Raw genomic sequence first — 24,599 nt, 5'->3', positions numbered from 1 at the left:
TGACTGTGACTTTAGGAAAAAGAGAGCCATCTGCCCGGAATTAGAGTGGGACCAACTAGAGGTGAGGCTTTGGGTCATGCACATGGGTAAGCGCGCAGTGGAAGGGACAGCTAAGCCCAGCACCTCTAATAGTGACAAGAGCAAAGACACAAATCAGGAAGGGAAGGGACAGACAAGGAAACCCTTTCGGGGGGGCCGGGGAGGGGGCCGGAAGCCAGGCAATAGATCACTGTTCAACGGGACCTACAGGCTATTCAACGCCGGCTGCTGTTAATGGGGCAAAGCATGCAGGTTCGCACACAACTGCAGTAAGTGTGGGGCCCCCAACCCTGCCTCCTCCTGTTCCAAGCGAGACAGCTCGGGTCAGCCACCGGCACGACAGGACAAGTAAGCGCTGCCCTGCCCAAGTCCCCACCACACCACCCAGCACCTTTTCGCCTCCCAACTGCAACACAGGCTGCCACGCGCCCCATGGGGTGGACCCTCCCACTCCGGGTAAGGGTCCCTCCCCCATTAGCATTGCCAACCTCCTTCCCCTGATCCATGGGTACCCCAACAACAAAGATGGCACCCTCCTCGCGGAAGGCTTTGTGAAAGGTTTTCGAATCCCATACCTAGGCCCCCTAGTGAGCAGGGAGGCAGAGAACCTCAAATCAGCGAGGGACCACCCTGAGATAGTGATGGCTAAAATAAAGAAGAAAGTGGGCCTGGGGAGGGTGGCGGACCCTTTCAGCACCCCACCCCACCCCTTCCGCATCTCGTAATCTCCCCTCTAAGGGTAGTGCCAAAAAAAGAGCCCGGGTATTCAGGCTGATCCAGCACCTGTCGTACCCGGAGGGGGACTCTGTTAATTTTTGGTTGGAGGAAGGGAGGTGTTCGGTGTCCTACTGCTCCCTAGACCTGGAGGTGGACATGATCAGGAGGGCAGGGAAGGGAGCGTGGTTGGCTAAATCAGACATAGAGTCAGCATTCAGACTGCTGCCGGTCCACCCCGAAAGCCAACACCTCCTGGGCTTCAAGTGGCAGGGCAAAGTTTTCTAAGACAGGTGCATGCCCATGGGCTGCTCAGTGTCTTGCGCGTACTTCGAGGCTTTCAGCTCTTTCCTTCAATGGGTCCTAATGAAAAAGTTCGGGGTAGAGGGAGTGACCCACTACCTTGACGACTTCTTGTTTATTGGGGGTGCTGACACGCAGGAGTGCGCTAGAGCACTGCAGTGTTTCCAAAACTTGGCAAAACACCTGGGTGTGCCGCTAGCACCTGGCAAAACTGAGGGTCCGGCGCAAGTACTGATATTTTTAGGCATGGAGTTGGACACGGTCAAGGGCGAGTCCAAACTCCCTGCAGACAGGGTACAGGCTTTGCGTCAGGAGATTCAGGCATTGCTGGGGAAAGACAAGGCTACCCTGGGCGACATCCAATGCCTTTTAGGAAAACTTAACTTTGCAGCCAGGGTCATCCCCGTTGGGAGGGTTTTTGCTCGGAGATTAGCAAGGGCCACAGCAAGAGTTAAAAAGAAGCACCACTGGGTCAAACTAGGGACAGGTTTGAAGCAGGACCTCGCCATGTGGGATGACTTCCTCTCCCAGTTCAACGGGACGGTGATATGGCGGAAACCATGGGTGGACAGTCAGGAGCTCTACCTATTCACGGATGCCTCGGATAGGAAGGGCTTTGGGGCAATCCTGGGCGAGAACTGGTGTGCCCAGGAGTGGCCCAACGCCTGGCGCAGGCGCAAAATCACCAAGAGAATCCTGCAGTGGGCCAACGACTGAGAACCATGGGGGCACCAGGCAGCATTATGGCGCACACATGGCTACCTTCAGGACTGTGTCTCATTCACTGGGTATTTCTGCTGCACCAATTGAGGGTAGAGTCAGGGCATTTGTGGTGTGGGCAAGGGAGCATGGGAAGAGCCACTCATGGGTCCGTAGAAACCTGGCGGCGGTAAGCCACGACGCCAAGCTGTCAGGGGGGATAGACCCAACGAAATCTTTCGCCATAAGGGCTGCTCTCAAGGGGTGGGCTAGGGATGAGCCCTGGGTTCCGGACAACAGGGCCCCCATTGATTTCAACATCCTCATGGGCATGCTGGGCGCGCTGAAGGGGGTTACCTATTCCAAGTACGAGGCTACCCTCTTCGCGGCTGCTTTCTGTTTGGCTTTTTTCTGCACTTGCCGAATTAGTGAGCTGGTGGCTAGGTCCAAGACCGACAGTTCAGGGGATGCCTTAGGCATTTTAGATGTGTCCATCACAGACTCCCTGTCGATCCGACTCCGGAGGTCAAAGACTGACCAGGCGGGGCAAGGGATTGACGTGGTCCTCAGGCCCCTCGAGCTATAAACGATACGTTTGCCCGTGAGGTATCTTGCCAATTCTTTGTGTGCAGTGAGTTGTAGTGGTTGTTGTTTTATTGTGCGTGTATTTTACAGAGTTATTAAATGATATGGGGTGTAAACCGTGTCTCTTGTTTTACTAGGGCTACCGGTGTGGGTGATCGGGCATTCATTTATCTCCAGGGTGGCCCAATGGGCGTCGCATCGGAACTGAATGAGGCGCTTCCCACAGACAAAGTTTGAGTGGATGGGTTTCCCTGGCATGAGATGGAGCGGGCTCCAGAACAGACTGGAGAAGAGACTGGTTGCACAGGGGGCTCCCCCCAAAATCTTAGTGATTCACCTGGGTGTGAATTACCTCATTGCTCTGGGTAGAAGGCGTCTTCAGCAGGCCATGAAAAGGGACCTAGGCGAGATCTGCAAGCGCGTAGGGCAGTGCAATGTCCTCTGGTCGGAGATGATTCCACGCAGAACGTGGCAAGGGGCCAAATCAGTTGAGGCAGTGGAGCATTCCCGGAGGCGTCTCAATGGAGCAATGAGCAAGTTTGCTGACCGGAGGGGCCTAGGTTTCATAAGACATGAGATGATCAAAGAGAATGTGAAAGGGTACTTTGACAAAGATGGGGTGCACTTGTCACCAGTTGGCATGGACCTTTTTCTTTTAGACCTGAGCGAGGTGCTAGAGATGAGAGGTTGCAGGTAGGCTACAGCTGTGGTGGGGGGCCCTGGCGGTGACGGGGGCCACCTCCAGAGCTGTGGCGGAGTTACAGGGCGATCTGGAAGCAGGCCGGTACAAAGGGTACCTCTGAGCGGCAACATAGGGGGTGCCTGAGCCAAATCCGCGGAGCCTCATGGGAGGGTCCTGGATGCCGTGTCGGCGCCCCGCTAGTCCTTTGGATGGTTGTGGGCCTGAGCAACCGGGGGGTTGCTATGCGACGCTCTGCCCTGGAAGGGGCTTGAGTAAGAAGTTACCAACGGTCACGTGATCCTGTAAGAGAATCACGGGTAGGGCAGCAGAGGCTGGTTTAACTCCAGTGCTGCCCAGCTCATCAGGCGGGCAGGCGGCCCAGTTGGTTGCCTGCCCTTGGATCGCCCGTAAGATATCCCACCATTACATAACGGTGTATGTAATAAACCTGCGGCATTTGTACCCAATCTAACAAACCGTGTTGTGTGCTTATTATTGGGAAATGTATATATAATTTGGGAGGGGCGTACAATGGATGCCAATGACGACACTATGCCGCTGACCGCGGAACCCGCAGGGGGCCAATAGAGCGGTCGGTGCTCTAGTGTCGGCTGGGCACCAGAGCCCCTCCCCGCCCCCCCCCCCCTCGGGGGCAGGGCAGGGACTCCGGTGAGTCCCCCCTCTTCCTCCCTGGGTGTGACGCGGTAGGCATCCCTTACGGGGTGCATCGTGGCTAAAGGGGAGGCTATATAGCCCTCCCCAGCCATGAGGTCGCCCTCTTTGCCACGCTTGCCGCATCCCTCCCTTCCGCTTACCTGGCGTGGTGGTGGCAGGGGGGGGTTGGTAGTGAATATTTTAATGATTTCCTTTTTCGTTGCAGGTGGAGTTACAGGGCGATCTGGAAGCAGGCCGGTACAAAGGGTACCTCTGCGCGGCACCATAGGGGGTGCCTGAGCCAAATCCGCGGAGCCTCATGGGAGGGTCCTGGATGCCGTATCGGCGCCCCGCTAGTCCTTTGGGCGGTTGGGGGCCTGAACAACCGGGGGGTTGCTATGCGACGCTCCGCCCTGGAAGAGGCGTGAGTAAGAAGTTACCAATGGTCACGTGATCCTGTAAGAGAATCACGGGTAGGGCAGCAGAGGCTGGTTTCACTCCAGTGCTGCCCGGCTCATCAGGCGGGCAGGCAGCCCAGTTGCTTGCCTGCCCTTGGATCGCCCGTAAGATAACCCACCATTACATAACGGTGTATGTAACAAACCTGCGGCATTTGTACCCAATCTAACAAACTGTGCTGTGTGATTATTATTGGGAAATGTATATATAATTTGGGAGGGGCGTACAATGGATGCCAATGACGACACTATATTAACAAACAAAAAGATGGAATGTGCCAGGCTCTGCTGGTAAGGGTGTGCTGGCTGGGCACACAATGCAGCACTGGAAGGTTTCACGTGTGCCCTTTCCAAACATACAAGGGGCAGTTGGGGTGTCCAAGGGGCAGTGTGGTCCCTAGTACAGCAGAGGGTATTGTCTTTTGAGCTCTAACATCCTTGGGTGATCAGACTCCTGGTCTTCCCGGTAAGGTCACTGCTTCTGAATAAATGACCAAGTCTTACATCATTAATCTTCTCATCTGGGCTGGGCCTTACACCGAGTTAGCCTTTTAAAGTCAAGGATTACTTATAAGCAGTGAGGAGAGCAGCGGATGCAGCATTATCATCAGCAGTGCTAATTTTTGGGAGATTTTAAAAGTCTGCAGCTGAGAAGTGCTGAAACAGTGAGCTTCATTCACAAACTATCCCACAGTAGAATTGCATTTTGTAGTACATGAGTAATCCCACAGTAGAATTGCATAATGTAGTACGTGAGTGATACCACAGTAATATTAACTTTTGTAGTGCATGAGTAGTACCACACTAGTCCTACCCATATATTACAAAATCCTATTCACTATCCTACTTGCGGACACTTCCGCCACTACTTTCTTTTCTGTGCAGAGGTCTCCGCCACAACTGTGAGGCTCACCGGACACGTAGGTCTACGTCTTTGTAGTAAATGTGGGTGAGACGGGGACATAGCTGCAAAATGGAGATTACTTACACATAAATTGGAGCTGCTGCAGGTTTAGGAATAAAGAGGAGTGTAGGGAAGAATATACAAATGCAAACATTGTTCCTACAGCCGAAGATATCGCAAATTATATATATACACCACACATGAACTCTCACAGGTTACTGCAACACACTGCTGTAGAAGGTAATGGAAGTAGGGAGTTAGAATAACACCACAAGAAGTAATCTTACTAATCAAAACTGGCTCCAACGTCTCTGGCGCTTCATCGCTCATGAAAAGGTGTCAAACAAAATAAGTGGAAATGCAATTCGGTAACAAAATGTGGAACTCAAGGTTATGTAATCTAAATTAGGATAATAGAGGCATCTACTGTCCTACAAGAGTACGAGCTCTGGGTTTATTGGACATTGGCCACTATGTGCTAGTACAAAGGCAGTATGCCTGAAAAGGAAGAGGGGTTGGAACATGGTCTTACAGAACTCATGCACTCAATGACTGTCACTGGAGGTGGGGGAAGGGCCAGAGGGAGGAGGGGGATGCCTGTCTGGAGTTCTGTACTTCTTTTTCAAAACTCAGTAAAAGCTATTTAAAAGCTTAAATATAACATTTTTACCTTGTGGGGTCCCTCAGGGTTCATCCCTGAGCCCTACCCTTTTTAATGTGTATGTCACACCTCTCATCCATCTGATTAATTCCTTTGGGTTCTCAGTATGCTAATACACGGATGACACCCAATTAATAGTGTCAGTCTCCTCATACTTAGAAAAGGTAGCACCCCAGCTTAATGCATGCATGCCTTGATATTGCTCAATGGATGGTCCAGAATTTTTGAAAACTCAACTGTAATAAAATGGAGGAGCTGTTATTCGGTACCAGCAATACCCTCTGGAACAATTCCTGGTGGCTACAAAGTCTAGATCTCTGCCAATTCCAGTTTAGAAGGCTAGAAATTTGAGTGTGGTGTTCGACAATAAACTGACTTTTGTTGAGCACTCTAATCAGGTAACATCTTCCTGTTTGTTAATGTTAAACATTTAAAAAGAAATCTTAATATATCTCCCGCATGAGCTTAGGAAAACAGTGATCTCGGCACTGGTCATTTCAAAGATTGACTACTTTAATGCCTTACTGGAGGGAGCACATTCTCGAGTCTTGAAAAAACATCAGCCACCAGAGTTCTATTTAATCTACCCAAATTCTGTTCGGTATCGAAATCCATCACAGAACTCTACTGGCTCCCTATTACGGCACGTGTCCAATTTAAAGTTCTTTGTTGGGTCCATAAAGGGCTTTACAAACATGGTCCATGCTTTCTTCAAGATACTTTTAAATGGTACTCACCCATGAGAACTCTACGGTGAAGCACAGCTAACAAAGTACAAGTGCAGAGAATAAAAGAAAGAAAACTGGGGTGGAAGAACATTTTCCTACTAAACCTCTAAATGGTGGAATGAACTGCCTGACCATTTGAAATCTCAATCCAAACTTTTAAAATTCAGACTATTTCAAATATATGCCAGGGTTTTCAGGAAAATTAGACTCATTGCCATGTTATGTGTTTAGTATTTTCTGGATAATAGCGCCAATACTCCAACTGGTATTAACACGCTTTACAAGACCATTATAACGTAACATAACAAATATTTAAGATATAGAAGAAAGACCATATCATTTATAAAATAGCATGTTTTGTGAAAAAATATAACACAAGTAGTCAAGATTAGAACTTTAACGACTAAACCAGGTGCACTGTCACAAAACCAAACGATCTGTCGAATATAGAAAGGTAAAGGTGTTTTGGTTGGGAATGTGAACCTACAGGGGTTTCCCCTATAGAAAGGTAAAGGTGTTTCGTTTGGCAGGAGTGTAACTCTGCGTAAATAATTACCTTTCCAGCCGACATTCCCTTGGTGATGGAACAAACTCCTCCTTGATCCTGGGTAAGATAAGAACAGAAAAGGAGATGTTTTACTTGCACTGTTTGCAGCTTGTCACTTCCGTCAGATATAGATCGATTACAGCTGGTCAGTTTCCACTGCTCTGTAAGTACTGAGATTTGCATCTTCATTTTGTATATCACCAGAGCTCCAGGACACAACTATTTAACAATGGCCTGACGTTGCATCAAATTGGAAGTAATTACTCTTACCTGCAATGTGAATCCCCCTTGCTGTATCACTATTTCAGATTTCTAGAAGGCTGTGCAAAAGTTTGTTAAGAAATGAATCGTAGGGTGTGTGGCCAAGATGGCAGGCGTGTGAGATACTCAACATGCCCCTCCATTTGCCAGAAGAGGAGAGGTATGAAGCCTCAATGTCCAGGCAGCAGGATGGCTCCATGTGCCCGCCATGGTTGTTTTGCGTGGGGGGGACTCTGAGCAGGCGCGCAAGGCCCATAGGGCTGAAAGGGCTTCAGTCCCCCGTCATGTGTCTCAGCCCGGGCTGCTCAGTTTCGAGCTGCTGTGGGCTCGGCTGGGCAGTTTCTGGAGTCTTATCTCCGGCACCCGAGTTTTTCACAGCTTTTTGGAAAACCATTTGCATTTTTTCATACGTTTGTAAACTGTTTAACCAGGCTTAGTTTGTTTCTAGTTTCCGTACCCCCTGGGCACCTACTCTGCCTATTCTAGTGGTCTTCAAACTTTCTAATACTGTGCACCCCCTTCCCCCACAGTGCATTGGCCCCCTTTAGAATTTTTCACATTTATTCTAATAAATTGCATCTATTAAAAGTAAACACCGTGAGTAGCTGGGGGTGGTGAAGAAAATCTGGAGTCCCTCCCCTTTCGACACATACTCCCACTTAGGATATAAATGAAAAAAGACGTTAGTGATGGGCCATTACAAAGCCTAATGCTCCTTTTGTCCAGAGCCTGGAGCACCCCCAGGGTTCCCCTGATGCCCCCCTAAGGTAGGCCCGCCCCCAGTTTGAAGACCCATGGCCTATTCCTTACATTTGTATTTTACAATTACTGTTGTAGTGTGAGCACGCATTTCGTGAAGAGGAATATAATGTTGGGTTGCCAAAAGAAAATACCAGCCATTTGTTGTTTAAAGAGCCTGCAAAGGCCTCCTCTTGACACTAATAGGGTTATAAATAAAATCATATGTATTCATTTGTAATGTGACTTTTCTGTCTTTGTTCCATTTAATTATCAGTCATGGATCATTCAGGCAGCCTTAGAACACAATTAAAAATTATTTCTATTTCTATTTGCTGTTCCAAGTATGTACAGGTAAGTGCTGAAAATAGGCTTTGAGGGACTGCGTATTTTTATAATTTCTGGGACATCAATATAATGAGCTGGCAACCCGAATCACAAGACTGGAAGTTTGTTGCAGGATGAGAACATTATTTACTTCCTCCACCCTCGATCCCTGAGCAGGGCCGACTGGGAACGCAAATCGGCCTTGGCAATTGAGTCAGACCGGCCATGAGGAAGGGGAGGGGCCCAGAGGGAGGGCCTGGAGGGGTGCGCATGGAAAACACTGAAGCTGCTTTTGGTACACGGGGCTGATACAAAACCGGCCCCCTGTACCAAAAATGGCCCCCCCCTTCCGGCCCACTGAGAAAATGCCCGGTGCCTGCTACAGCCAGTCCTGCCCTGTCTCTGAATAATGCCATAACAGCAATAGTTTAACTTATATCTGATATCCTATGTCAGCCCTCAATAACATGCTGAGTTACTTCAAGTGTCTGGGAATGCACCCTGCATTCAGACAACTCCATACTCAGTCTCGCCCTTCACTTCCACACTAACCCTGCACTCACAGCAATCGCAATGTGTGAGAAGTTGGCCTGGCATATGCTGGTCACTAGTTATAGTGGCCACCTTGCACGAGTCCAATTCGACTCTTGGTAGATAGGTTTAAGACAACCTTTTAAAGAAAGCTATCCTAGTGGTAGCTGTGGAGAGCAGCCTTCAGGCTAAGTCTCTGAGGAATGTAAAGCAGCTTGTTTTACCTTATAATCTCTTGAATTACCAAATGAAAAGGACACCACACAGGTATATATATCAAATATATATGTATTTATTCTTAGATACACTCTACTAATATCTTTATGAGATTAGAACCCAGATACACATTCAAATGTCAACACTTCTCAATAAATTAAGCACAAATATGGCTGTAGCCCTAGGGGCGTACCAGACCATATACTAAAAAAATGGTTTAACAAACTCGACTTGCAAAATGAAAAGGCCTAGGGCCTTGGGAATCGCTGGGGCTTTACTTCTGCAATGGTAGCAGGTAAGTAATCAGCCCACAGGAGACGCGTGCAGTGTCTAAACACAGCCGTGGGTTTCCTACAGGTTTCAATGGCACAAGTCGCGGTTTGTAATTTAAAGTTTTAGGGCACTTCGGAAAAGTCAACAAGCAAGCCACTTACAGGGTAAGTATTTCGAGGGCCAACACACACTTGGGCACCGGAGTGCATGAGTTACCTCACCCACGGAAGGCGGGTGCATAGGTGTCTTTTGGTGTCGGGTCGCGATGCTGTTTTCAATTGGGACCACTGAAGACTTGCTGCTTGTGACGACTGGAGATGTGTCCGCTGGAATCCGAAGATGGATTGAAGTTGAAGAGGACCTGAAAATTGAGGGGACAGAGTTCAAAGTCACTTGCCAGTGACCGGTGGCCAGCAGGATGGATGACCACTGATGTCGCTTCGCTTCAGGTCGTCGATGGTGATTTGTCTCTTTGCTCACGAGGTCCAGGAGTGATCGACGATGACCAGCACCTGGATTCGGGAGGTCCCACGACGTCTGCAGCTGATGACGGTGTCGCCAGCCGGATTGGAGCCAACAAGCCTTGGCAACTGCAAGTCTCGTGTGGAGTGAAGATTGAAAATGGTGCAGACCAGCAAGGTCTGATGGACTTACCCAGCAAGGGTAAGTGAGGGCAGGCCCGGAGCAACCAGGAGAGCCCTTGAAGTTGTTGAGAAAGTCTTCGGGTGAGTCACTAGCCACCGGGCAAGCAACCGCAAAGACACCTTTGAAGGAAAAGTTCCACAGGAGCCCACGGTCACTCGGGACGGGGTAGGCCGCTGATTTTCGGTACCAGACCTGCTAGGGACTTGGACTACAGATGGTCCAAAGCACAAGTTCGTAGAACGTTGTTTAGGGTTTGCACTCGAAAGCAGTGCACGGTTCCCTGGTATTGTTGTTCCTCGTCACTCGTGGGGTCCAGACGCCACAGCTTCGCTGGGGACTCAAAATGGCCGTCGAGAGGTCAGGAAATCCGCTTCAGGGGACGCAGGGACTTCATACTCCGGCGGGAGCGGTGAAGTTTGCAACCGTTGATCAAGTTACTGGTGCCTGCCAAGCAGGGGAGTCACTCCTTGACTCCAAGGGAGATTCTTCAGTCTTCCAGAGATAGTGGAACGTCGAAGGGCCAGGATTCTTCTTTGTAGAGCGTTGTCCAGGTGTAATCTGAATTGCATTGGCAATGCTTGGTATCTTATAGTGAAGATAGGGGAGGGACTAGCTCTATGACCACTCCTCTAGGAGGGTCAGGGTAGTGGGTGGTTACACCCACTTCCCTTTGTCCAGTTTCGCGCCAGAGCAGGGGCAGGTAGCCCCTGAACCGGTTTGAGCTGGCATATGCACAGAGGAGCCTACTGCTCCCCCAGTGCAGGACTTCAAAGGCACTCTAAGAGTGCACCCACCCAGCTCCAATACACTAAATCCTGTCTGGGAGGTGGTAACACCTCCCTGTGACAGGATACCCTTTGTTGGACTTCCTCCACTGCGAGTTTCGGTCAGCAGCAGGAGGGCAGCCCGGTGTCTGTGCTGGTGGCATCCATTTTGTGATGCCAGGGCTCTTGAAGATTTCTACCGTGTAGTACAGTGGGTACATGTCGTCCCCTCTAGAAGGGTGGGATCCTACTCCCACACCAGTTACTGGTGTGGGGGTAGGATTCCAAGTTGTTTGACACCAAACACAACATGTTTTGATGCAGTCATTCCAAAGTTAGCATTTACCGCGAGGTTATAATGCACTTACGAGTATATGGTTTAACTGCATCCACAAACAGCAGTAGAGAATAGACTCTGCTAGCTGCAGAGGGGTCCTGCTCAGGCAGAAGCACCCCCTCACATAGTAAACCAAGCACCCTGCCCTCAGGATTGTTAGGGCCTGCTAGAGGGGTGACTGATAGGTTTATATGTGTGTGTATGGTGAGATATAGGAACCTATACCTCAGTGAGGAGTGCTAACACTACCTCACACAGGCTGCAGTAGCAGGGCTGTGGTGTCAGATTGTGAATGCTTCCCAGGGGTGGCATAATACATGCTGCAGCCCCTGGTAGGCCTGTGAAGTACCAATGCCCTAGGTACCTAAGGTACCATATACTAGGGGCTCATAAGGTACCACAGTATCCAATCACTAGTGCATCTAATATGCACACCAATCATTTAAGAGAGTAAGCAGATAGGCTGGGGTCCTGGATAGCAGGATCCCAGCCAGACTAGTCAAAAACCATTCAAACACCAGGAAAAAAGTGGGGGCAACCATATAGTCAGATTCCACCTTCCTACATAATGCACTCACACTGATCGCATGCACTCACACTATTCACCTTGCACTCACCATGACTACACAGCACTTATGCCACTCGGCATGAACTCACACTGTTCTCACTCCACTTACCCTGCGGTCACATGAGCACACTGCTCACTCTGCACTCACAGTGATCACTGCACTCACAATGCACTTGCGCTGTTCACCCTGTACCTCCCCTGCAGTCACATGAGCACACTACTCACTCTGCACTCATGGGACACTTCACTCACCTGTCCGCTTCAGTGCACACTCTGCAATCTCACTCAAACAAGCTTATCACTAACCAACATTCATTTGTCCCACTCGGCACTTACATCCGCACCCAAATTCATATGGTCACCTCACTCACTCTGCAGTCACTCCTCTCACCCTACTCTCACATTGTCGCGTCGCTCACCATGCACTCACATGGGAACTCCTGTCACCCACACAGCACAGAGGGTTAATGTGCCTTCTACAAAGAACGTGTACCAAGCAGATCACAGAAATGAGTGTGAGTAAACTACTAGTAGCCCTATAAAAAAATGAAATGTTTGTCAGAAAGGGGCTATGGAGAGATGAGGTGCATTGTTGGTGAGTGGTAGAGAGGGAATTCATGGAGAAGAGGAAATGGGGGAGGAGTGCCGAAAAAGACTGTTGCACCGTGCGCAACCAGTGCTAGGGCCAGGCCTGGCTGGGAGACTCAGACCACCTCCCGAAGTTCAGGTCTAGTTGCGCCCCTGACTCTAAAGGCAGAGACCATTCAAGATTGTAGTCACGGCTCAGTGAGGGGTTCAGAGCCGCCCACCTCACATTGCTAGAAGACCACGCGTGGAATGCACGCTGCTACAGAGTGACAAGTGACCCTCCTTGGGGATCGACTTACCTGTGCTCTGTCGGTGCTCCTCTCTGTGCGTCGCCTGAGAACGGCAGAGCCGATGGGAGGGGTGGCGTGCGAGGCCTACAGGCGGTACTGTACAGGGGTGTGGGTCCCTCACTGTGCCCCGGGGCTCTTGGAACTTCAGTACAGTCAAGCACACCACAAGCCCATAAGAGGGTGCCACGATGGGTTAACTGGATGCCTGATCTGTGAGTACTTCCCATGCCGATACTGACTGGGACACCTAGGGCACGCCCTGCTATACCGGATTGGCACTTCCTGTCTCCTCCGCTAACCTGCCGCATGTGGAGCCTTAATGTGGGGGCAGTGCATGGAGTGTTGGAGGTGCTGCAGGAGCTACAACAGGAGCCTGAGATAAAAATAACTCCCAGGGCTGGCTTTGGTCTGCCGGAGGCCCGGGCAGCTCATGCTGCTTTTGCTGGTCCGGAAGGTGGGGGCGCTATTGACCCAGTGGGAGCCGACGCATGCTGCGGTCCTTGGGGTCAGGAGAGAAGGAAGGGCAGAAGCAAGCAACCAATACTGTGCCTCAACACACTTCCCCAGTGACTCTCGTTGATATCTGGCAGCCTGTGCACAAGCGCTGACTGAATGCCCGGTGTCCAGGGGAGCTATAATAAAGACATTACCTCACCATTTAGGTGGCACCTCACTAGAGGTAGACCAGTGTACAATGCCTGCAAAACTTGCCTGGCCACCTTCCACAACTACTCAATAGTCCTGAATAATTGGGATTTTCTCAACACGTGGTGGGCCCGCCAGGTTGAGGGGGCCCCCTTGCTGCCCAAATGGCAACCTCTAAAGGCAAGAAAGACCACAACCTGCATTACATAATAAGGTTCTCCTCTTCCAAAGAGGTCCCCAAGCGTTCCAGCTCCCCAGCCATGGAGGACAATGGACAAGATGCCGTCCCGATTACGCGGGCCTTACCCAAATCCCTCTGTGACCCTTCAAAATCAAATGGTAAAAACAGGACCTGTCACAGGAACTACAGACCATGAAATGTGACCTGGGCTAACTGGGAGACAGTGCATTCCACTTGGAAGACAATGAGACTGCCTGGGGTGAAGACGTTGAGATTCTTCAACAAGAAGTGCTCGGACTACAAGAATGCCAAGCATACCTCAAAACCCACACAGAAGACCATAAAAACAGGTCACGGCAGACTAAAATTTGACTGCGCGGGGTGCCAAGCAGAATTGAGGGCAAGGAAAATGCGGGCTACATGAGGGCCCTCTTCCTGCACATCTTAGGCTGCTAAGAGTGTAGTCACTTACAACCTGACAGAGTCCAACAAGTTGGCCGTCCAGGGAGCAACAATGCATGCCCACCATGCATTAAGGGGTGCGTACACAATTTTAAGCTGAAGGAGGAAATACTTAAGAAAGCTAGAGACCTCCAGCCCCGTCAATATAGCTGGAACTGGATTTCATTCTTTAAGATCTATTGACACTCACTCTACACCAATTTCAAGACAATCACAGAATTCCACCACACTAAAGAGCTGGGGGTACCCATTTAGGATCATTTTCTGCTGAGAGGTGTAACTGCACCAGCCAAAGACACCCTCTGAGGCTCACTGAATCCTGAGCCTGCGGCCGGAGGATGTTCAGCATTTGCTGGCAGGGTCCCTCTGGCCTCATACTGGTGCAGGCACTCAAAAGAAATTATGCGTCTGTGCCCAGTTCCTTGCATGATTGCACAAGGGTGCAGGGTGGCCCTGGATAAACCCTAAAAAAACATGAAGCAGCTCAAATCAGCCTTGAGACTCCTCCCAAGGCAACTCCAGACAACATGCCAAGTTGTGCAATGCCTCTCTCCCTCCTGATTCAGACCAGGGGGAAGGGGATATGTAGAAAGGACTCCTTCATCCATTCATGCATAGGCGTTCTCCATGTTCCTGGTCGAGCACCACTCGATAGATTCAGTTTTCTGTTCTCTATTTACTATGTGGTAATACTAGTTTTTCTTTTTGTTGGGGAATGTTTGTGTTTGACTCTCTTGACACTAGGCGACCCACACTTCACATTGTAATTCTACCGGGGCCCCTGACACATACTTGTACATAGGGGGGTCTAGCCCCCCCACACACAATGCAAACCCAAAGGTCCAACACATCCCTATCCCTTTCGATAACTCAATGCCAGAGGCCTAAAACACAGACTAAGCGGGCTGTGATATTGTCTCTCATGGAGCACAGTGGAAGCAACAAATGCCTGCTCCAGGAGACAAACATATTCCTCTCCCAGGGTTTATGAGGCAAAGTGCTGGGGAAAAGTGCTGAAATTAAAGGTCACTTATGGGTATATCGCAATCGGGTCTCTTTTGTTCACAATTGCTTCTATAAAGGCTCCCACAGAGCAACAGGAACGATTTATAGAGTAGGCCCCATTGGATACTATTCAGTCCCCGGATGCAGCTGTTCTGGTGGGCGACAATTTAAATCTAGCATTTAATAACAGATTAAGCCAATCGGGCCAGCAGTTTGATCAGACCAGAGCAGTCTCAGCAAAAGGTTTGAGGTGGATCCAAGACTACGGCCTGGAAGACATTTGGAGGTACATCCACCTCGGAGACATTGAGTACACATAGACTACTTTCTGGGCATCCCTCATCCAGGAGGTGGACATTGATGCCATTATCTGACCACGCCACCATTAGACTGGTGAGGTAAGTGAACAGTATGCGCTCTGCCCCCATTGCCTGGAGGCTACAAGACAGTTTCATCCAAGACACAAACAATATCATGACCATAAACACTGCTCTCACTACGTAACTACAGAACAACGGCACTGGAGAGAGGACCACGCTTTGAGAAGCGCTGAAGACAGTTGTCAGAGGGCAACTAATTGTAAGCAGTAAGGGAACTAGAGACCATCTATAAGCACACAAGTGCCTCCAGGGTATGGCGTGAGCCAGACAAGGAACGCACACAGTTCAAATGCTTGGACCTCAACAGGGTGGAATACAGCAAAGGTAAGATAAGGAAAGGGAGGGGGGACGAGGTCACAGAGGACAGACAAATAGCTGAGGTATTTCAAGAGTTTTACCAATCCCTATACTCTGACCAGAACCTCAATCATGACACTTTCCCCTAATACTTAGATAATGCCAAAATAACAAGGCTCTGCATCGCACAAGCATAGAAACTAGAGGAGCCGAAGGGGTGATCTCGGCAATAGCGTGGCTGAAACTGATTAAATCCCCAGGCCCGGATGGCTTCTCACCTCTGTTTTACAAAACATTCTGACACGTCCTTGCCCCAGTACTCGCCACACTATTTATTTCCTTCTCTGATACAGGGACACTTACCTAGCTGATGCTCGAAGCTTCCATCATGGTACTACCCAAACCCAGAAAAGATAAATCACCCCCCAATATTGGTGCAAAACTCTTTACAACCAGCCTAGCAAACAGAATGACCTCCCATATTCCCGGCCTGACCAAGCAGGCTTCATTCCTAACAGACACTATGGGGACACTACCCAACGCATTCAACATATCACCTATTTGGTCCATCAATCCAAAGTGCTTTGAATTTGGAGACCGATTCTGCCACTGGGCCCAGGGTGTCTATAGCTCCCCATGGACCAGGGTGAAGGTGAATGAGTTCTTGGGTTTATATCCTATATGAAGAGGAACACATCAGGGAGGTCTATCATCACCAATCCTGTTTGCGGTCTACATTGAGATACTCACACCCATAATCAGGTAGGACCCTAATATTACCGGTGTCCCATTCGGGCCGCACCACATACCATCAGTTTATATGCAGATTACGTGATCCTGACTCTCACCAATCCTATGTCCTCCCTGCCTTCCCTGGTGGTGGAGCCGCTCCACTTTGGAGCATTCCCAGGTTTCAAGGTCAACCGCCAACAATCACAGATACTCAACCTGTCAGTGATGCAACACCACCAAACACAGCTCTGCACCCATATTCCCTATCTGGGGGCCCACCTTGCACCCTCTGTCTCTCAGACGAAACTCTGAGGTCAACTGGCAAAATTGCCTTACTCAAGTGCAATCTGACCTTATAAAATGGTGTTATCGCTGCCTCTTCTGGCTGGGCATAGTGGTGAGGGTAAAAATGGCTATACTGCCCAAGATCCTGTACATGTTCCACCCCCACCCCAAAACTCCCTGCAAACACTGCAGATGAAAATCAAAAATACATACGGGATGGGAGGAAGCCATGCATGTAAAGGTACTTCACCTATAGACCCACCGGGGCGGGTTGCCTGGGGATCCCTCACATTGCCTGATACTTCCAATGACCCCCATTCTCACCAATCCAGACTTCACCCATAATCCGCAGATGGAATGCTTTTCCTGGTGGCAAGTGGGAGGCAGTAAGCATATATGCTGCTTATTTGATGCATGTGGAGTTATCCCCTTTGATAGCCTGAAGAAAGACCATAATCTCAATGAAGGAGACCCCTCTGTCAAATCCCAAGCACATAGGCCACTGATACCCTTTGAGAAGTGCATCCTCCTTAAACTCAGTGATAGGTGCCTCATCATAGAACTATACACTCTCTTAGCCCTCCCCTAACACAAGACAAGAACGCAAGACCGAAGAGATGGGAAAGGGAACTCGAATGTAGATTTACACCTAAGGACTGGAAAGATATCTACTATTAGGCAAAACATTCAGTACACTGCACATCTAGTACTGAAACTTGCTTTGAGATAAACTTTGTATATATTGGATTTGACAATCACCCTGGTCCAAAAATAGAACCTGGAACAGAACCGTGAATGCTGGAGAAGCAGTAGGAATACAGGCACTCTATTACAGTCGCCATGGGATTGCCCAAAGGTGGTCCAGTACTGGGAAAAAGTCAACACACAAATCCTGCGCTTGTCTGCATACACCCTGTTGGGCCTACCAAACCCCTCCTCTGAAATCTATGAGGGGCCTTCAGTTGGCCCTTGCTTATGGTGCAGCTCATCAGGCAGTTCTCTCACTCTGGGGCACCTATAGGGTTTCGGAGCTCACAACCTGGGTACAATAATCTTCAATTGCTACATATGCTTCCTGATCACCCAGGCATCTTGATGGCCACAAACTAATGTCCACAATCTGGGATCGAGGTACAGACCCAAGGGACACCTACGTACGGCCATACGAGAAATAATGTGGTGGCCACTATTTACTTTATGAAACCTTACAATTTTGAGGAGGGATAGGTTGGCGTGGTGAGGGTTGTTGTATTTACTATTTTTTTTTCTCCTGGTCACACCAATCTTGCCTGCCGCCAGCCACCAGATTTTAGGCAATAACACAGTGCATTGATTATGCGACTGTTTTTATCTGATAAACCAATAAAAAGAATTGATCTCCAAAAAAATGAATCTTACACATACCTTTTAGTAAATTTTTAAGTATCTTACATAAAAATAATCTTTTCACAGTAGGTGGCGTAGCGTCCTTCCCAGGTACTTGCCAATGACTACACCACACAAAGAGCTTGGTATTACATGTCTTTATTCGTGTGCGTGTAACCGTGAACTCAACATTCGAAACCTGCATTCTATTCACTATGCTCTAACACTTACATCACAGTTCTACGGAGTCCATCTGTATACAAAAGGGTTCCATCATTTCTAATTCACATGACATTTCATCTGCCCCTCTGTTTAAAAAAATAATAATAATAATTTACAAATATATATATACAATCATAGCTCTTTGATGAGTCTTCATAGCACTCTAATCACATGTACTGATCAGGTCTTTGGAAACTAGGAACAGGCAATAGAAGTGTCCGTGATTTGCATTGGCGATGTAGGAACAACAGAAGTCAGGGGGTTTTCAATTGTCCTTTCAGACCCAGTCCCTATATTGACATCAGTGCCTGACGAGCGATGAGACACTTGCGGAAATGTGAGGAATCTCCAGTTAAGGGCTTGCCAGGTTTCTGGGCAGTCACCACGTGTCCTTGGTTGGTCACAGCATGAAATGGCTCAGCATCAAAGTGAGCATCAGATTTTCATTTTCTACACAGACAGACAAGCACTCGATCTCCTGTATTGAAAGTAACGTGTTTTGCATGTTTTCATTCAGGACAGGAGGGACTACATTGACACAGATGTGCTGCACAACAACAGGGCAGTCCCACTGTCTCCCCCTCTGAGCCTATGGGGTCCATACGATTTTGAAAAGAGCGAAGAACGGTGTTTTCTCCATATATGGAGCATATTGAACCGGACCATACAAAAACCAGGGGACACTGTTCTTCCTGACCTAGAAAACGAAGGGATCCTCCTACTCTATCAGTCCTGACATAAGCTACCAACACACTGGGGCGCAAGTAGGCTGAAACATGTAGACCTGTTTTACTCAGTGATGTGGGGGACACATCATATATCTCAAATACACATCCACCCTCATTTTTAATCTCACCCCTATCTGGGTTCCTATTCAATTATTTTCTTCTAGATAAGAGGTAATTTTAGATCTTCTATTCTGATGCGGATCCCAAATAATCTCGTCGATCAGAGAGATTACCTCCTGGTGGAAGAAAAGACCCGATGACGCCGCTATCAGTTACCAGTACGTCAGTGGCAAAGCATATACCACAGACCGAAAGTAACTGATCCCACAGATTTTTCTAAAGAGGATCCCTCCAGAACACGATACCACTTCCTTTTTGATATTTTTTGCTCTTCTGATGCTTCACATTAAGATGACTGAGAAAGTCTCTGAGTTCTGGACTGTTAAAGGTGGCCCTTTTTCAGATTTTAGGACCGCAGGAACACCCCATGTCACGAAGATACCATCTAATCTCTCAATGACTCTTTCATGAGTGATAGATAAGAGATTTTCTATCAGTGGAAAACGAGAGTATTCATCAACAATCACCATCAGGTGATGTCCATTGTGAAGAGGACTGAAGAAGTAAATGGCAAATCTTTCATATACATGCTTTGGCAATTCTGACATGTTTAAGCGGTTATCTATGAAAGGCAGGTGCATAGGTGACAGACCTTCAATTCTCTTTCAACTCTCTCATTCAGATGAAAAAAACAGTCGGTCTCGGAGACCTCATTTTGTGGCAATGATTCCACGATGTCCTTCATGAGCCACTCCAATTATCTGTTGTTGCAGAGTCACCAAAATAACAATTCTGGGGGGGGCGTGGCTTGGACAGCCAACATGTTGGACGCAGCCTAACCGGGCTCCGCATGTCCACGCTAAATAACATCCATTAATCAGTCTGAATCCTGCTCAGTGGAGCACATCGACAGACACTATGATTGCGCCAGCAGCAGGAGTGATATATGTCAGCGAAGGGGTGTGAGGCTGTGATATTCGGCTGACGCGCCATGCATTGGAGTCGTTGGAGGTGCAGCGCATACCTGGGCCACCTGGGGGCGGTCTTTCGCCCGATTCCTGTGTTCCCGATCCGACGTGCGGCTGACGAGTGCGGGACCCAATCTGGGTCCCAGAGGTGAGCGAGGCGGTTGGTGCGGAGAGGCTAAGTGGTGAGCTGCGGGCAGCGACCGAGACCTGGAGGCCACGGCGGGCATGCGGCGGGAGCGAGCCCGTCTTCTAACAGCCACCGGACTCCCCGGGAGAGTCCATGCATATATGTGCGCCCCTCTGCCAGGCTTGATTCGCCTCTTTGGCGCGACGTCACCCTGCCCGGACACCATCCGGAAGAGATATAGGCCCCGGAAGGCTGCACCCGCAGAGGAGCGGTAATATTGGGCAACCGTCTCCTCGCGGCCTATGTGAAGCCCTGCATCCGGAGAGACCCAGGCGCCCTTGACTCCTCTCCCCCCCCTTCCTATATGTACTGCGTGTGGTGGTGTGCCTGGCTGGCCGATGAGATGGGGCTCTGGGACGGGGGGTGTTTGCTGCTCGATCTGACGCCTGGGGTCCCCACCCCCATTGCAATGACCTTATTTGGAGGCCTGGATGAACACTGGAGAGCCTGGGGTGCGTAGTGACACAATCGTATCCTTGAGCCAGACATGTGGAACATAACAGCCTCATTCTTTCCTGTGGGGAAATGACCTTTACATCCCGGATATTAGACCGTGATGCCATTACAACGCGGTTGTTACAACATCCGCGTTGTAACCACGCAATGCTATTACTACGCAAGTCATTACATCAACTTGCAGTAGATGGTGCGCTAACATAAGGAATAGTATAGTTTACTATTCCAACACCTTCCCTACTGTTGCGTAGGATGGAGTTGGAATAGTAAAAAAAATATATTCCGAATGTTAGCGTTCCATCTACTGCAAGTCGATGTAATGACTTGCATAGTAATGGCATTGCGTGGTAACAACGTGGTCGTTGTAATGATCTCGTTGTAATGCCACGCGATGTAATGACTTGCATAGTAACGAGTCATGTGCATTCCTGTTCCACCTGCTGGGGGAGTGCTCCGTCTCCGGGGCTCTGGCTGAGCTCATTTAGTGATTATTTGATGAAGAAAAAGACAGAGAAACTACGTAAGGATATACGTTACTTCACAGAAGAGCGAGTTTATCCTTACATAGGTGCTCAATACTATAATGTGTCTAGGGACCCTGCTAATCAGAGTGACCATCAATATTGGTCTAGCAATAGAATCCTCACCTTCTCTGATACCTCAGAATCTGATGGTGAGGGAGGTCAGAATACCTTTGACAATTATGGCAATAGAAGAACTGCCTTTGAGGGCCAAAGAAGAAACACTCGTTTTTTAGGCAACCGACGAGGGAACATGAGAGGGAGATACCGAACCCAAGAGAGGGGACGATACCAACAAACAGACAATCCCCCTCAATTTCTACAAACAAGACGGAATCAATATTGGAGAGAATAGATTCCTCTATACATATTGAACCTATTCCAATTTTTAATCTCTCAAAGACTGTCCTAGACATCCCTTCCAAAGACCTACTGGTTAGAGGTCTGTTGCTTATACAGAGCACGGGCCTGAACCGTTATGAATTGAACCAGGATCTTCAATCTTTCTTTCGTAAAATTAGTCTGAAAAGATACTTTGAAAATCAGGATACCAGAGAGATTGAAAATAAATCAGGACTTAGACCCAAGTCAGTATTTACTCTGAGATAGGGATTTTCGAAAAGGTAGTTAATACCAAAATCAACAATATGATGAATTTTGTGCCCAAACCCTTATTCAATTTGAATTATGAAGAATACAAGGCGATGCAGTCACTTTCCAGTAACAAGGAACTGACTATTTAACCTACTGATAAGGGTGGTGGGATTGTTATTATGGATTCTGACAAATATAAGGCAGAAATAAATTAATTACCGGAACTTAATTTGATGCGGAAAATCTATAATAATAGCTCAGTAAAATAAGAGGCAGAATCCGTGGTATTAGAGTTTCGGAACGGGCTTTATTCCAGGATCAATTCGAATTGAGGAGCTCCACATTCCATCACCACGAAGGTTCAGGAAGTGAAGACCCCACTTTATTGATAAGTAATCATTTTTATACAATATGCATTATAGTGAAACATATGGAGGAGGCGTAACAATTGATAGCAAAGATAAAACATACATGCGTAGCAAAAGTGGGTGTAACTGGGTGTAACTAAAGAACGTCATCAGGTATGATGTCATAATAGGGTGGTTCCATGAAAGAATTTCGCAATGTCAGCAGAAATGCTTGGCAGAAATGCGCGCGCAGCAGCATGACGTGTGATTGACGTGCAACTAGGGGGTGAAGGGGACTTGACATTTAGCTCTATATGTGGAGACAGAAGTCTGGGGGGTCAAGTCAACCTAATCCCAAATCATATCTAACATCCTATGTTTAAAGAACTGTGTTATCCAAAAAGAGAGGTCTCTTAGAGTAGAATCTTATTCTATACTGACTATACTGACTGTTAGTGCGTGTACAAGCGTCTAAGTGTCTACACTAGATGCGAGGGCAGAAATCTTCCATAGTAATAGGGCTATGAATTACTTGCATGAAGACAGAAAAGCCGGGCCCTTTGCTCGGTAGCCGGGAGAATGTTTACTTAAACTACTAGACAGGAATGTATTGGATAGGGAGCGGAGCAAAGCAGATAATCTTGAAGGTGAAATACAGTTTTTGGCAGGCAACAGGCTGGAGTCAGGCACCGTTAGCCGCGCAGGGAGTAGGACAAAGTTCATGGGTACAGATGCGAGCTCAGACTGGAGCTTTCAGAGGCAGAAGGCAGGAAAAGCTTGATGGCAGAATCAGGGCCTACTCGCCTGGACTGTAAAATGGCATGAATGAACCATATAAAGCCGGTGGCCTTTCATACTTAGGAATAGAATATCCGGTCCATTCATGGCGGATCTGAAAGAGGACATGTTGACGGTGGACGCACATGTGTTTGCGTCTTCATAACTGGAACTGGAGGGAACATACATGTACTTGTGATTTATACATGAAACCGTTGGGGTCCAAGATAGGGGACATAACCGATCATAAAAATCCATATTTCCACATTCCCTCCTTGTCCCCTACTTGCCCGTTAAGAGATATCAATCTTCATCAATCCGTTGATCTGTTCATATAGCATCATTTGCTCTTCTTTCTTCTTCCGTGATGAATGAAATCTTGGTGGTGGAATACACGATGTGGCACACAGACCACAAATCGCTGGTCCACATTGTAGGCATACGCAGCAACTGAATAATATGAGAAAGCCAATACCTAGGAAGGATAGGACCCTCCATCCAAAGGTAGATAATACACTCCAAAACCAACCGGACCAAGTCCAGGTACCTGGATTCTGGTGTATCTGGCTTACAATCTTATGAAGGCGAATTATGGCTTTATATACAGATGGCGAATTTTCTGGTATGAAAATGCAACAGCTTGATCCGATGACCCTACAAGCTCCGCCCCTATCGGCCAGGATGACGTCAAGGACAAGACGATTTTGAAGCACAACAATCCGCATAGCAGACTGCTCTTCTGTTAAATTGCCTAAGGCGGAAATAGTTTCGTTCACTACCGCTTCAAGGGTTCTGGTTAATCTACGTATCAGCTTACTATTGGTGACTGTACCTATATAGGGAAAGAGACCTTTATTGAAATCTGTGTATTTTTCCCATGCTGTCTCAGTGTAATCGACTATTGGGAGATCTCTCCGTTTTCTATTGTGTACTAAATGAGTATTTCTATGATAATCAGGAGGAGCTAGGAAAACAGGTGGCAAAAGGAATCCAATGTAGCAGGTACCATCCCAATCTAGAGGCAAACGTATATATGCCGTCTGACCACATATGAAGTAGGAATGGCGGGAAGCTCTAAAGGTAGACTTGCCTTGATCACTGAATTCTATTACAGTGGTGCATTTACTGTGGCCCATGTGTATAGAGCCATTCTTTCTTATACATAATTCACCTTTAACTGGAAATACTGACATGGCGGACAGAATTGGTGTAGCTTCGGATTCGACATTCAGGATCATGAGATTAAGCGTAAAATTACCCAATCCATATACTTCATTTTCTAAATCAGTTCCTGCTCTTGTTGGAAGTCCCTCCTCGTTAGGGTAGCAGACTTTAAGTAAAACTAAGTGCAGGTTTCCCCATACCCAGTTGTCTTGATAAACTGCGGAATTCGAATCTTGGGAATTAATTAGACTAAACCATGCTCCACAGGAGCCATTGTGTGTGAACGGGTATGGGAAGAGAGGCAGAATTCCTTTATAGTTCTGATAGGGAGGGAGTCGGCCACATATCCAACAATTTGTAGCATTGCTAACCTGATGGGAATGATGTAACATACTAATAAAAGTGTTATTGCGCAGCGCAAATCTATAGGACAACTCATGCGGAGGTAATTCACTGAAAGAATGTTCAGCAGTAACATTATAAACATGTCTAGAAATAGGATAATACATGTGCAACAATATACTTGCAGTAATTATTAAAAGACTTAAGAAAAACAAAATCAATAACGTCACTATGCAATGACTACGCAGTGATTTACAGTACGCATGTTGTTTCAACTTCCTCCTTCTGTTTCTTTCTCTATACAGGTCTAAGGGATACATGTCAGAGACAAATTCGACCGATTCACCTTGGAGAGGACTTAAACAATCA

General features: G+C 48.0%; 1 protein-coding gene across 4 annotated transcripts in view; it reads right to left on the bottom strand.

Moving 5' to 3' along the window:
• The window catches only part of LOC146863860 (uncharacterized), a 661,357-nt gene that overhangs the window by 358,164 nt on the left and 278,594 nt on the right, over nt 1-24,599 (bottom strand). For all 4 annotated transcript variants that reach the window (XR_014969566.1, XM_085628573.1, XM_085628574.1 and 1 more), the window contains one exon: nt 6,984-7,031. Coding sequence is in view for 3 of the 4 variants with exons in the window: in XM_085628573.1 (XP_085484699.1) it covers nt 6,984-7,031 (48 nt within the window). In the remaining variant the exon portion in view is untranslated. The remainder of the gene's footprint in view (nt 1-6,983; nt 7,032-24,599) is intronic.

The sequence above is a fragment of the Triturus cristatus genome, chromosome 2_1 (assembly GCF_964204655.1).
Source record: "Triturus cristatus chromosome 2_1, aTriCri1.1, whole genome shotgun sequence".
NCBI lineage: Eukaryota > Metazoa > Chordata > Amphibia > Caudata > Salamandridae > Triturus > Triturus cristatus.
This window is presented reverse-complemented; position numbering and strand designations above follow the sequence as displayed.